This window comes from Littorina saxatilis, linkage group LG7, assembly GCF_037325665.1.
Source record: "Littorina saxatilis isolate snail1 linkage group LG7, US_GU_Lsax_2.0, whole genome shotgun sequence".
Taxonomy (NCBI): domain Eukaryota; kingdom Metazoa; phylum Mollusca; class Gastropoda; order Littorinimorpha; family Littorinidae; genus Littorina; species Littorina saxatilis.
This window is the reverse complement of record NC_090251.1, coordinates 59,038,055-59,054,242: the sequence shown is the minus strand read 5'-3', so window position 1 is coordinate 59,054,242 and position 16,188 is coordinate 59,038,055. Positions and strand designations below refer to the sequence as shown.

At 44.2% G+C, this 16,188-nt stretch overlaps 1 protein-coding gene across 6 annotated transcripts in view; it reads right to left on the bottom strand.

Annotated features, from left to right (window-relative positions):
• Positions 1-16,188, bottom strand: part of LOC138971916 (remodeling and spacing factor 1-like) — a 129,464-nt gene that overhangs the window by 13,270 nt on the left and 100,006 nt on the right. For all 6 annotated transcript variants that reach the window (XR_011457423.1, XR_011457426.1, XR_011457425.1 and 3 more), the window contains 3 exons: positions 12,752-12,856; positions 5,061-5,267; positions 1,514-2,860 (listed from right to left, as the gene is read on the bottom strand). Coding sequence is in view for 1 of the 6 variants with exons in the window: in XM_070344762.1 (XP_070200863.1) it covers positions 1,514-2,860; positions 5,061-5,267; positions 12,752-12,856 (1,659 nt within the window). In the remaining 5 variants the exon portion in view is untranslated. The remainder of the gene's footprint in view (positions 1-1,513; positions 2,861-5,060; positions 5,268-12,751; positions 12,857-16,188) is intronic.

The window sequence follows — 16,188 nt, the reverse complement described above, 5'->3', positions numbered from 1 at the left end:
TCCCAACCAATATGGGACTCCCCCTAACCCGCGGGGGGTCCTCAACAGACTGTTATGTGCTGTTTTTAGCATTATTATGTGCTGCATATGGTCTCAGTAAAAAAACAAGGTGATGTATGTTACATTTACACCAAAATGTCCCAACAGTGGTCCTTCTGAGGTAAATTTTGTCATTCAGTGTGCTTGTTTTCATGTTGAAACAAAGGTTTGGTCTTGCTGGTTGTTCTGAAGCACTGATAAGTTATCTTCTGTCTCTAAAACAAATTCATTGTCATTTTCAAGTATTCTCAGTATGTACGTTACATTTACACCCTTGTCAGATGGCCTCACTTAAGTCTCTCTACAAGCCAACAGGTGCAAGCACTAGGAATCCTGTGACCATAGTTTAACTACCAGGTGTCTGAGGTATAAGAAAACACACACTTTTGTGTATAATGGCATTATTTAAAGACTGTGACAAAACTTGTTTGGGCAAGTAGATACAATTTCATTTACACCAAACGCATATGTTTAACTTAGAAGGACAATTAAATTACATCAAAAAACTTTTTCGCTCAATTAAAAAAAAATACGATCATCCTACCTAATGACCTTCCTTTGCAATGATTTTTAAGTAAGTTTGACCAGAAACATTTTTTTAAGATAGTTTCCCTTTTTTCATGATTATTTACACCAAATGTAACGTACTGACCAGCTAAAAAAGAACGCTCAAAATCCAAAACCTATGTTCAGATCAAACTTTCATTAATCTAACATATGTTTCTCCATCCATTTCTGGATCTATTAAAAATTAGATTGAGATGATACCCTTATCAGTAACTTGGTTATTCAATGCCCAGTGTACCATGCGTTTCGCGTAACGCCTTTGTGTGCCCAAAAAGGTGCTTTTTTTCTTGAACAAAGTCAATTTTCTCAGCATCCAGACGACTGACAGACATAAATTTGGTATGGATAGAATCTGCATGAAAAATACTTCATAACTGTATTGTTTATATTGTAGTCATTTAAAAACAGAATAAAATACAAAGTAATAAAAGTATCCAGAACAGGATTTTTGCATTTGGACACCTTGACAGATTCCTGACCACCTACGAGTTGCTAGACTGAGAACAGGAGCGCAGGAAAACAGAGCCACTGACAGCAAGGGAGGAAGCTCCAGACTGCGGAGCATTGAAGGAAATTCTAGAGTTAGCTTCCTGGCTACCTTCTTTTCATGAGAGCAGGTGATGGATGCTTTCTGTCTGGCAACATTAAGTAGGATAGATCCTAATAGTTAAGTTGAGGTGATGTATTCATAGATATAGGACATGACAACATACTACAAGGGTTAGGGTTAGGGTTAGATATAGGACATGACAACATACTACAAGGGTTAGGGTTAGGGTTAGATATAGGACATGACAACATACTACAAGGGTTAGGGTTAGGGTTAGATATAGGACATGACAACATACTACAAGAAGTATTTGTGAGCAAACTGTCTCTGTCCAAATAACCATGGCAACAGGCCTACCTTGCCCGGCGATTCCCCGCTGCTCATATCCAGCATGCGCTGAAAGATGTTGCTGTCTGCGTGCTTCAGCGGGGACTTGCCCAACACTGACCCGCTGGCCTTCAACCTTGGCGGCGTCACCTCCCCGCCTTTCCTAGCACTGGTGGAGGGAGGAACGCTGGCTGCTTCTAAACGAGGGGGACCCGCTAAATCCTCAGCCTCCATGTCTGAGCCTTCAGTCTCATCGCTGGAATTGAGCGAATCTTCCGGCATCGGATCCCCAGCGGACAGATTCTCCTGGTCCACAGCGGACGCAGCAGCCTGGGATACGGAGGACGAGGAGCAGTTAGCACCGGAGTTGGGACTGGTGTGGTTTTGTTTGGGTGGGGAGGTGTTGTGGGGCTCGGGGGAACACTGTTTGCGTTTCCTGGCCATGGCACTGGCTAGCTGCGATGATAGTCCCGTCAGGTTGATTTGAGGCACAGCTTTCTGCCCAGGGGGGCTGGTTTTCACGTTGGACGCGACACTTTTCTCAGATCCTCCAGAGGGGCGGGAAGATTTAGCAAGGGGTGCGCCACTGTCTGAATCGTCGTTCTTCCGTTTGACAGACGATCGTTTCTGTTCCTGGCCATCCCTGTGCACCGATCTGTTCACACCGGGTGAAGAGTCCGTCGCGTTGCCGTCTGAACCTGATTCGCCGCTGTCCTGGTCACCTGACCCGTCACTGTCCTGGTCACCTGACATGTCACTCTTGCTGCCGTACCCTGCAGACTGTTTGTGGCTGTTGGTCTTCACACAACTCTCGATGCTCTCAGGGAGTTTGTGGCCACTGCCACCCCCCTCAGTGTGAGACTTTCCCCTGAGGGGCGTGGGACCGGCCGGTGAAGACGACACAGGGGGGGTGGTGGCAGAGGTGGAAGGTGATTGAGGGAGACGGACGGAAGCTCTGGGAGATATCATCACCGGGTCTTTCACCGGTCTGACTCTGGGTGAGGAAGCTGTGATAGCACTGGACACAGCGGGGGAGGTGATCACAGCACTGGACACAGAGTTTGCCCCTGAGCCGGTCAAGGGGGCCAGCTTGCTGGGGGAGAATGCGGACGTAGAGGTTCTGGACTGAGAGCTGTCAGTGACGGACCAGGGGTTGACCATGATGGCTTTCTTCATGCCCCCAGCAGGGCTCACCGTAGATATGACCTTTGACCCCTCACTGCTGCACGCCACAGTTACAGACGCTGCAGGACTGGCGATTGTGGCTGTCGGGAGTGGTGCTGTGGCTGGGGTAGGTGCTCCTTTCTGTGTGATGATCTGTAGTCCCGCCTGCAGCTGAATCACCTGACCCTTGCCCCCCGGCGCCTGCTGCACCACCTGTAGACAGTGACGCACACACCTTGATTACCTCACCTGTAGACAGTAACCAGGCCCCTATCACATAGCAGTTGACACTGTACCCTGATCATCCACTGAGCTACCAGGCCCCTATCACATAGCAGTTGACACTGTACCTTGATCGTGATCTCTACCCACTGAGCTACCAGGCCCCTCCACACAGCAGTTGACCCTGTACCTTGATCGTGATCTCTACCCACTGAGCTACCAGGCCCCTATCACATAGCAGTTGACCCTGTACCTTGATCGTGATCTCTACCCACTGAGCTACCAGGCCCCTATTACATAGCAGTTGACCCTGTACCTTGATCGTGATCTCTACCCACTGAGCCACCAGGCCCCTATCACATAGCAGTTGACCCTGTACCTTGATCGTGATCTCTACCCACTGAGCTACCAGGCCCCTATCACATAGCAGTTGACCCTGTACCTTGATCGTGATCTCTACCCACTGAGCTACCAGGCCCCTATCACATAGCAGTTGACCCTGTACCTTGATCGTGATCTCTACCCACTGAGCTACCCCTATTACATAGCAGTTGACCCTGTACCCTGATCGTGATCTCTACCCACTAAGCCACCAGGCCCCTACCACATAGCAGTTGACCCTGTACCTTGATCGTGATCTCTACCCACTGAGCTACCAGGCCCCTATCACATAGCAGTTGACCCTGTACCTTGATCGTGATCTCTACCCACTGAGCTACCAGGCCCCTATCACATAGCAGTTGACCCTGTACCCTGATCGTGATCTCTACCCTCTGAGCTACCAGGCCCCTATCACATAGCAGTTGACCCTGTACCTTGATCGTGATCTCTACCCACTGAGCTACCAGGCCCCTATCACATAGCAGTTGACCCTGTACCTTGATCGTGATCTCTACCCACTGAGCTACCAGGCCCCTATTACATAGCAGTTGACCCTGTACCTTGATCGTGATCTCTACCCACTGAGCTACCAGGCCCCTATCACATAGCAGTTGACCCTGTACCCTGATCGTGATCTCTACCCACTGACCTACCAGGCCCCTATCACATAGCAGTTGACCCCGTACCTTGATCGTGATCTCTACCCACTGAGCCACCAGGCCCCTATCACATAGCAGTTGACCCTGTACCCTGATCGTGATCTCTACCCACTAAACCACCAGGCCCCTATCACATAGCAGTTGACCCTGTACCTTGATCGTGATCTCCACCCACTGAGCTACCAGGCCCCTATCACATAGCAGTTGACACTGTACCCTGATCGTGATCTCTACCCACTGAGCCACCAGGCCCCTATCACATAGCAGTTGACCCTGTACCTTGATCGTGATCTCTACCCACTGAGCCACCAGGCCCCTATCACATAGCAGTTGACCCTGTACCTTGATCGTGATCTCTACCCACTGAGCTACCAGGCCCCTATCACATAGCAGTTGACCCTGTACCTTGATCGTGATCTCTACCCACTGAGCCACCAGGCCCCTATCACATAGCAGTTGACCCTGTACCTTGATCGTGATCTCTACCCACTGAGCTACCCCTATTACATAGCAGTTGACCCTGTACCTTGATCGTGATCTCTACCCACTGAGCTACCCCTATTACATAGCAGTTGACCCTGTACCCTGATCGTGATCTCTACCCACTGACCTACCAGGCCCCTATCACATAGCAGTTGACCCTGTACCTTGATCGTGATCTCTACCCACTGAGCCACCAGGCCCCTATCACATAGCAGTTGACCCTGTACCTTGATCGTGATCTCTACCCACTGACCTACCAGGCCCCTATCACATAGCAGTTGACCCTGTACCTTGATCGTGATCTCTACCCACTGACCTACCAGGCCCCTATTACATAGCAGTTGACCCTGTACCCTGATCGTGATCTCTACCCACTGACCTACCAGGCCCCTATCACATAGCAGTTGACCCTGTACCTTGATCGTGATCTCTACCCACTGAGCCACCAGGCCCCTATCACATAGCAGTTGACCCTGTACCTTGATCATGATCTCTACCCACTAAGCCACCAGGCCCCTATCACATAGCAGTTGACCCTGTACCTTGATCATGATCTCTACCCACTAAGCCACCAGGCCCCTATCACATAGCAGTTGACCCTGTACCTTGATCGTGATCTCTACCCACTGAGCCACCAGGACCCTACCACACAGCAGTTGACCCTGTACCTTGATCTTGTTCTGTTGCAGCAGGCGCAGGTAATCCTCCCGGGAGATGCTCACGACGCGGGGCGCTGGCTTTCCCTCAGGGGACACAACTCCGGGCACAGCGACCGGCCTGACGATCCCCCCGCTCTGGTGAATGGTGGAGGTGACCTTGGTGACCCCGCCCTGACTCACCACCAGGGGGCTCTGGGGCTGCAGTGAGGGGGGAGCCTGGACAACAAGAGTGAAATAATAACGCCACTGGTCAGTGTGCTGGTGTTGGTCAGCGTGTGTACTATCATACACTACGTGCAAAACACTCACTCGAACATCCTGGGAGGGGGGGGGGGGGGGGGGGGGAGGGGGGTAGGAAGGAGGGGAGGAAAGGGGACAAGGCCAGTGTTGTTAAATCACGGTCGTCACAGTAATGCACATCACAGTTACACACACACGTCCGGGGATATCATTCCCAGGAACTCTCATGTCAAATTTCATAAAGATCGGTCCAGTAGTTTAGTCTGAATCGCTCTACACACACACACAGACAGACACATACACACACACATACACCACGACCCTCGTCTCGATTCCCCCTCTATGTTAAAACATTTAGTCAAAACTTGACTAAATGTAAACAAGAAGGGCAAAGCCCATACGACTCACATGCTTGACCTTGACCTTTACATGACAAACCTAGCAATGACATCATACACTAAGAACTGCTTTACACATTTTTCCTACCAAAATACATGTGACCTTGGGTCAAGGTCATCCAAGGTCATGCAACACAAAGCTGTTAATTCAAGACATAGGAAGTACAATGGTGCTTATTGGCTCTTTCTACCATGAGATATGGTCACTTTTAGTGGTTCACTACCTTATTTTGGTCACGTTTCATAAGGGTCAAAGTGACCCTGACCTTGATCATATGTGACCAAATGTGTCTCATGATGAAAGCATAACATGTGCCCCACATAATTTTTAAGTTTGAAACAGTTATCTTCCATAGTTCAGGGTCAAGGTCACTTCAAAATATGTATACAATCCAACTTTGAAGAGCTCCTGTGACCTTGACCTTGAAGCAAGGTAAACCAAACTGGTATCAAAAGATGGGGCTTACTTTGCCCTATATATCATATATAGGTGAGGTATTGAATCTTAAAAACTTAAGAGAAAATGGGAAAAATGGGAAAAATAGCTGTTTTTTAGACAACATTTATGGCCCCTGCGACCTTGACCTTGAAGCAAGGTCAAGATGCTATGTATGTTTTTGGGGCCTTGTCATCATACACCATCTTGCCAAATTTGGTACTGATAGACTGAATAGTGTCCAAGAAATATCCAACGTTAAAGTTTTCCGGACGGACGGACGGACGACTCGGGTGAGTACATAGACTCACTTTTGCTTCGCATGTGAGTCAAAAAGGAACAAGCTCACCGACTACTAACGCAGAAGGTAAAAAGTCGCGTAAGGCGAAATAACTACATTTAGTCAAGCTGTGGAACTCACAGAATGAAACTGAATGTAGTCCCCCGCTAGTGCAAAAGGCAGTGAAAGTGACGAGCCTGTTTGGCGCGGTAGCGCTGTGTTTCATAGCACGCTTTACTGTACCTCTCTTCGTTTTAACTCTTTGAGCGTGTTTTTTATCCAAACATATCATATCTATATGTTTTTGGAATCAAGAACCGACAAGGAATAAGATGAAATAGTTTTTAAAACGATTTCGGAAATTTAATTTTAATCATAATTGTTATATTTTTAATTTTCAGAGCTTGTTTTTAATCCGAATATAACATATTTATATGTTTTTGGAATCAGAACATAATGAAGAATAAAATAAAAGTAATTTTGGATCGTTTTATAAAAACATATATGGTCACAGGCACAAAATGGCGTCGAGTCAGAAAAAGTGATACAACCTCCGGAAAAGGTCTCTTGTTGATGCTTCTTTTTTATTTAAAATCGTGAACATGAAGAGCATTGACGAAGAAGGTATTTTTCTCGGCTCGGACATGACTCCGTAGTGTGTGGTTCACGTGTGCGGAATATGATATTGGTGATTATTGACGGTGATCTGTTGCAATTCTGTGACACCTAGAACAGTGTGCTCGGCAAACTTTCCCATACTGTCAGATCACTGTCCAAAATATAGAAAAAATACGGAGATTCTATTCTGAAATGGTCGGTCTTTCCCTTGCAAAGTTTGAAGTGCCCCGAAATTTGCCGAGTCGAGCTTACCGGAAGATTACCATAGGCTAGAATGTACGTCATTCTCTGTCGTGATTTTCCGGCCGAGTGTATTAATGAGCCGACATTCATTCTCAACTTTTAGAACAACAAAGTTTTTGTTGATTTTCGATGAAAAATCATTCTTCTGTGTGAAAATAAGTTTAAAACACGAATCCGATGATAAACAGCTGTACGGGAAAGGTTTTTCGGCCAACTGCGTGATGCGTCGTGACGCGTTAGTTATGTACTATATTTTCTTCCGCGCATGGACTCGTTTCTACAAGGGGTGTGAACAAACTTTGTTTACTGACTTCCAGCCATGCGATCGTAGTTTCATTTGAAGAAGTCTGCGTTTGAAACGAACGAGAAATAAGAGAACACAGGAGGTAAGTGTTTTGTCGTGATTCTTTGAAATGTGTTATGTACACAATGATGGTAAGTTTTATCAATTTTGTAAGTCATATTGCTGTTTGAGACGTGTTTTGTTTGTTTGTAACGATGGTTGAGTGCAAGTCGAAAATATCGCGCGCTAAACGAAGTCTCCGATCTGACGCACAATGAAGAAATTTTATTTTGATTGTTCAGATACGAAGCTGTTGTCGTGACGGATAACGTACGATGCATGGTTAAGCTAATACAAATAGAATCTTTGTACAAATAGGTGGAAAACATTACTATGTTGATTTCTTTTGTTCCTGCGTTGAAAGGGACTTTCTGACGGGCTAGGAAATCGGTTGAGAAAGTACGGTGCGATGTTCATAACGTCACATCATGAGATTACTGTCTTCGGGCTAGGCGCGGAATATTTACCATTTTTATCAATGATTTTCTTTGATTTTCGTTCTTTCAGACTTGTGGTTCATTTTGTTGTTGTTCTTTGTAAATGACCGAGTTATGAGATTCAGACTTTTCTCTGTGGGATTCGTGTTTTCTTCCATGACTGCGTGTACATAACTTCACGCCTTTAGTTCGAGATAGCTTGTCTGGGTGACGTGTGACATTATGTACACGTTATTGAAATCTTGTTCTGAAGGCTGTGCAGTAGAGAGTTATAAAATCTTGTTCGTTTTTGCTAAAAGAATTAAAAGCTGAGCAGTAGATGACTGCATTCAGCTGTTTTTATGACCCTGAAAATGTTCATAACGTCACATCATATCGTTTTGCTGTGATGATAGCAGATAGTGTAAAATCCAAACATTATATTTATAGCAAGCATTTCAGAAACTATACATGCATCTATAATTGCACATCGTTTTTTCTTTCAGATCACAAAAGCTACTGCTGAGGGAGCCTGGAAGGTCTTCCTGAGGAATTGGGCTGTGGGAAGAGAATTTTTTTTGTTTGTTTTGTTTTGTTTTTTTTGTTTGTTTTTTGTATACCGTGTGCAACATCCTGCGAGTCTTCAAGGAGGACGGCTACATGATGTCCCTTGAACACTGGGCTTTTATTTACATGTTTGCTGCTAAATCTTTCTGGAGGCATAGCCTACATGAGACTTATGGCTGAGACCAGACTTTTTTTGTGAGCTTCAAGATTTTTATTTACACATCCTGTTTTAACCATCTTCAGAATTGATAACTTATTTCACAATCATATTACACTTATATACTTTTTCATGTATTCTTGTTCCTATGTCTGTTGATAAACAGTGATCATTTCCCAACTGACAAAATCTAAGTGAGCAGTACTCACCAGCACTCAATGCATGAAAGATAATCTCCTGTTGTAATGTTATGTACACATTCTCATTTTTCTTGCATTTTCTGATGATGATCTGAATTTATGTTCCAGGGCTGCTAGTTGCTTTTTTATTTGTACCTTCTGTGTGTCATTTGTTTTCTTATAATTTCTGCCTTTGTAGGTGTGCATCTGTTTAAGATACATCACTCAGAATCCTAGGTGTCTCAGTGTGGCGTTATGTACAATGTATTTTTCCCTCTTATCTCTTACCTGCTACATATGTTATCTTGTTTTTTGATTTAAAATGGTAACTGTGTCCCTTTGCTACTAATTTCTTTCTCAGATTTGTTGATTGCAGTTATTGTGGCACCATTTTTAGCTGATATGGGCACTTTCATCCTCTGACTTTGCGTGCCGTTATGTACACATAGGTTTCTTTTGCTGTATAGTGGATTTATGGTGGTTTCATCCACAACTTTTACTTCTTAAGGGTTCTTCTCATTTATTTGGAGATGTCCATACATTTGTTTGCCTGTTGGGTCAGAATGTTCTTGTTTTAATGTATCTGTTTTGGTTATGTCACGCTGTGATGTTATGAACAAAGTTTGACTGCTGCTGTTTTTTTTAATTGTCTAGCCCCTATAACCGGATTTTGCTTGTTTGCCACTTTAACTTCATAGTTGTAAGCATTTCTAACTATATTTGATGTTGGTTTCATTCTGTGTGGTTAAATTGTTGTTTTAATCTCGATTTTTTAGCAATTATTTACGGATGAAGTGAAAAAGGATGTTATTCCTTTCATCCTCTGTGATTACATTTCTCCTTGCTGTGGCTGTCTGGTGTCTATCTCTTTTACATGTGTTTTGTACTGAGGGGTCAGAAATCGTCTTTTGTCACCTTTTTTGTTGCATTTTTGTGATATGATGTGACGGTTATGTACACAATGCTCTAGTCGGGTGTAATAATGTTAGAGTTTTGTTTTTGGTGTTGTTTTGATATTTAAAGTCATTTAATGTGGGTTTTTTGCTTGGGTTATGTTTATTTTCTGTCATAGTGCACTTGTAAGGTTAAATGAAGTTTGTGACGTTGTGACAAGTTATGTACATATGCCGGGATTTAAATTTACTAGTTTGTTAAAAATAAACTACTTTTTGAACTTATAGTGTGTTTATGAGCTTATAAGTGTGACTGGATTTGTCTAGCCTTTCTTTGTGTGTCTCCTTTTTAGGCTAAAAGTTTTCCTGAGCATGTCACAGTTTTAGACTCCTTTTCATGCCTATGTAGTATGTACATATAAAATTAATTACAATTTTCAGATTTTTAATGACCAAAGTCATTAATTAATTTGTAAGCCTCCATGCTGAAATGCAATACCGAAGTCCGGCCTTCATCAAAGATTGCTTGGCCAAAATTTCAATCAATTTGATTCCTCAACTTTTACAAAAAGCCGGATATGACGTCATAAAAGACATTTATCGAAAAAATGAAAAAAACGTCTGGGGATATCATACCCAGGAACTCTCATGTCAAACTTCATAAAGATCGGTCCAGTAGTTTAGTCTGAATCGCTCTACACACACACACGCACAGACAGACAGACAGACAGACAGACAGACAGACAGACACACATACACCACGACCCTCGTCTCAATTCCCCCTCTATGTAAAAAGACGGGTAAGTGGGTGCCGGTGGGTGTCAAGCAAACACCAAACAGCAAAATCCACGAGAGCCAAAAATCCACGACCTCCTCTCAAGAAGCTGAAAAGTTGCATGACATTGACCACGTGTTGAGTAGCGGTAGTGACGTAGCATGCACCAATGGGAGGTAACTCCCTGGGTGTATAGTCATTACCATGGCTACGTTTACATTTTCTGTGGTGGGGTTGCTTCCCTTTAAAATTATTTAAGACTTTCAGACCATAGCATCTCAGACTGTGTCAATGCTATATGTGATTCGGAGTAAGAATATGTAATTTAATCTAACTTTTTACGCAAAAATGACAATAAAGCCATTGAACAATGATAACACTTTATTATCTGATTCTCACAGAAATGAGTGTATGGCGCTCATTTGCTGATTTTTGGCAGTACACTTTGCGAGGAGAAAGAGCCTGACATTCCTGAGACGAGTTGCCCAGAGCGGTCTGCCTCGGGTTGCCCGCAGTGCGCATGACAGAAAGACGTTTCTTGGGGCAGTGCAGGAAAGCGCTCGCGAAGCACTCAGCGAGCGGCTGTGGGATATGTTCGCCCACCGCGCGCTTCGTATTCCAAGATGGCGGCGGTGTTTACACTGCGATGCCGTGTAGCGTGTTGCGGTTTGCGGTTTTCTCAGCGTGGTTTTTGACGTGACCCGAGGGATCCACCGCTTTTCAAGGTTCAGGGACTACCCCAGCTAAATTTCCCATCATAACTAAGTTCTGTCTGACGATTTCACTGACCGAATCGTCTGCTAGTTTAAGAAGTGCAACTTTTTTCATATCTCGCAGCATTCGTGCCTTCTTCGTCGCCATCTTGAAGCGATTTGCCTCGTTATGAGCCCGTTGCATAGACCAATCCAGAGCGACTTTGCTCTGAGCGGGCCACTGTGATTCTGAGCAACGCATGGCAGGCCTACCCTTTCCAAAACAGTGCCCGGTGTGCGAATGTAGGGATCCTGCCTGATCTTCGCATTACCATGCCGTAGTATTATATTGATGAACTTTCCGCTGTTTGCGCCGTTTTCGGTAAATAGGTACACCGGCTGGATCGGGTATTTCCGTAAACGCAGCCTCGAGTGTCAATGACGACAAACACGGACTCGGCATCGAGTGCATTTTCACTCGTAGCGAACATGAGCATTTCGATCGGGGTTTGTTTTCCGACTTTGCAACTCCCATTCCATTCATTGCAGACCTTGTTCGCCTTGTACGAATATGTATCGGTCAGTTGACCACCAAAACGTAAAAACTATCGGTCCATCGACCGGACAAGGCTAGGTCCAATGCGTCAAATCAGAAAGGAATGAGTCAGAGACCGAGGCCTGGCAACAACACTGAGACCTACACAGACACACACACACTCACAGACAGACACACACAGACAGACCTACACACACACACTCACCCACAGACAGACACACTCAGACAGACCTACACAGACACACACACACTCACAGATAGACACACACAGACAGACCTACAGATAGACACACACAGACAGACCTACAGATAGACACACACAGACAGACCTACAGATAGACACACACAGACAGACACACACAGACAGACCTACACAGACACACACACACTCACAGACAGACACACACAGACAGACCTACACAGACACACACACACTCACAGACAGACACACACAGACAGACCTACACAGACACACACACACTCACAGACAGACACACACAGACAGACCTACACAGACACACACACACTCACAGACAGACACACACAGACAGACCTACACAGACACACACACACTCACAGACAGACACACACAGACAGACCTACACAGACACACACACACTCACAGACAGACACACACAGACAGACCTACACAGACACACACACACTCACAGACAGACACACACAGACAGACCTACACAGACACACACACACTCACAGACAGACACACACAGACAGACCTACACAGACACACACACACTCACAGACAGACACACACAGACAGACCTACACAGACACACACACACTCACAGACAGACACACACAGACAGACCTACACACAAACACTCACCCACACACCCACTCACCCACACACCCACTCACACACCCACAGACAGACACACACACACACCTTTGGCCTGATGGGGACAAAGCCAGACCGGGTATCTTTCTCCTTGCCCTGTTGTTCCTGGTCTCTCAGCATGGAGGTGATGGGACTGGGCACCATGCGTCGTAGCTAGCAACACACGACACTTTATCTTACGTCGCTACCAACACAACACATTTTATTTTACATCTCTCAGCATGGAGGTGATGGGACTGGGCACCATGCGTCGTAGCTAGCAACACACGACACTTTATCTTACGTCACTCAGCATGGAGGTGTTGGACTGGGTACCATGCGTCGTAGCTAGCAACACACAACACTTTATCTTACGTCGCAACCAACACAACACATTTTATTTTACATCTCTCGGCATGGAGGATCAAGGTCAATATTATCTCCCCTTCCACAGCACCAAGGCCATTACAAAACGACGCGAGTTATTTCCAGTAGACTAGTCTAGGTTTATTGACACACTCAGACCATCAGCCGCTGATCTTACCTTGGGCGGCCCTTCGTCCAGGGATGACTACACTAAATGTAATAAATGAAGAGTCATTTCCATCACTAGCCTATCGACACATTCAGACCATCAGCTGCTGTGTTGACCAGACCTGGGAACCCCTGTTTTGCACTTTGAGTATTCTCAAACAAACTTGGTGTATTTTCAAAAAAATGAGCGTACTCCACACAGCGTTTGCACATCCATGATTAAAACATGCCTCATGCGCGTCCGTCACACCGTTAATTAAGTTTACCTATGTGGAAGGTGTTTCTATAACCTGCCCTGTTATATAGTGCTATATGTTTTATGTAAAATCAATGTCTTGTTTGTACTATTGTTATGTACCACGCCTGAATTTCTCTATGAGATAATAAAGTATTCTTATTCTTATTCTTATTCTATACATTTAAAACAAATGCTTTTTTCAATTTTTACTGACAAAAACTGTACCGTATTTGACGGACTACAAGCCGCGACTTTAAAAAACAAGAAGGGCAAAGCCCATACGACTCACATGCTTGACCTTGACAGCAATGACATCATACACTAAGAACTGCTTTACACATTTTTCCTACCAAAATACATGTGACCTTGACCCAAGGTCAAGGTCATCCAAGGTCATGCAACACAAAGCTGTTAATTCAAGACATAGGAAGTACAATGGTGCTTATTGGCTCTTTCTACCATGAGATATGGTCACTTTTAGTGGTTCACTACCTTATTTTGGTCACATTTCATAAGGGTCAAAGTGACCTTGACCATGATCATATGTGACCAAATGTGTCTCATGATGAAAGCATAACATGTGCCCCACATAATTTTTAAGTTTGAAACAGTTATCTTCCATAGTTCAGAGTCAAGGTCACTTCAAAATATGTATACAATCCAACTTTGAAGAGCTCCTGTGACCTTGACCTTGAAGCAAGGTAAACCAAACTGGTATCAAAAGATGGGGCTTACTTTGCCCTATATATCATATATAGGTGAGGTATTGAATCTCAAAAACTTCAGAGAAAATGGGAAAAATGTGAAAAATAGCTGTTTTTTAGGCAACATTTATGGCCCCTGCGACCTTGACCTTGAAGCAAGGTCAAGATGCTATGTATGTTTTTTGGGGCCTTGTCATCATACACCATCTTGCCAAATTTGGTACTGATAGACTGAATAGTGTCCAAGAAATATCCAACGTTAAAGTTTTCCGGACGTCCGGACGTCCGGACGGACGGACGGACGACTCGGGTGAGTACATAGACTCACTTTTGCTTCGCATGTGAGTCAAAAAATCGCATTGCAGCTTATAAAAAGATGCGGCTAAAACGTTACCTAAACTTGAATAGCATTCACCAAATGGAAGTCGCCGCGGATTTTCATTTTGCTCGATTAGCGATTACCGGTACTTTATTAGCTCTCTACTCAAGACTCGGCGCTTTTCTCTTTCATTCGCGAATCTTCGTTTGTCAACAAGTCGTCGTGACAAGCGTACAGAGAAACACCGGATTTAGGGAAAAGGCCCTAATTACCGGACGGGCGCCTTATAACGGACACGCGATATCTCAGAAATAGGAGGTCACAACAAAAAACTTTTTGCGCGAAACGATTCAGTGATATCCCCTTACACTTCGCACCAAAATAACATGGCGACTGAACGCACACATTCTGCACGGTAAGTGGTTTTCTGTTTTTCGCACTCTCACTGTAATTTTAGACATTTGTAAACTAAGTGCAGCAAGAAGTTAAGACTTTCTAAGATGAATTGATTGGTTGAAGTAGATAGTACATGAGGCTGTGCCAAAAGGTGCTCTGGGAGACCCCTGTCAAATTTGCACATTGATATTTTGTTTTGTAATCATACATTTTTCCTGATTTAGCCTCACTTAGCTTAAAAGTATATCAAAGATACAACATGCACAACATTAAGGTGCATGTTGGCCTTTGAAAGGGTTAAAATACAAAATAATTACAAGATCCAGGTCCGAATGTTGATCCGGAAGTGGGGACATTTTAGGGGACCCACAAACAACGATTTCTTGTTTTTTATCTTTCAAGTTGAGAGTCTTTTTTTTGTAGATGGGTGAAAGAGGAGAGATTCAGCTTTTTAATCAATGTAAAAAGCAGAACAAAATTCTTCCCGAAATGTGTGAAAAACGGTTTTTTTAAAAGCTGTTACGATCGTAACCTATCATGTCAGATGTCACACCAGCAGAAAAGGTTGACGGCAGTGATTTGCTCCAGAAATCTCTCTAGAAGAACACAGAAACAAGTGCTGCAATCTTAGTTTGACGTTTAGCAACGGTGAAAACAGCACTGATTGTTGTATATATTTTATATCAGGCATGTTTTTTACGGAGTAACTTCGTCATGTCAGAGTGTTTCGATCGAACATTTAATAATTCTGGCCGCGATTTTACTTCTACCGGATGTTTGTCGCATCGCAGTAAAAAGACATTCCTTCCCACAATGCCTTTCGCGCACTTTTCCCTCCAAGATGGCGTCGATAACACGCAGCGGTAAGTATCAGTTCCATGTCAGCTTTTTCTTGTAAGTTGCGGTCAACAGAAAGTTCAACCCGAAAAAAAAAAAAATACTGAGTGAAAGTTCGAAACCTAAAATAACCTTTGGAACCGTGTTAAACAGTTTACACGGCTATCATATGCAGGAAACAAACTCAAAAATAACAAAGACTGCCTCAAAAGTGTTAAGTCAGGCTTCGATCGAAACTCCTGACACAGATATCAAACTGTCAACCGAAACTTTGACACGGCTTCGCTCGTGTCATGTGGGAACGTTTGGCTCTGGCCTTCATCAGTCAGCACGATATGAGCTAAAAACGGATCAAAATGTCCCTTTCTTTCCACAAACGGGCTAAGTTTGCGATTCCCACCATTACTCTGGCAAAACTGCTAAATTTACATTACTGTCGGATGCAACACATGACATCAGAAAAAATTTGTGTCCATTC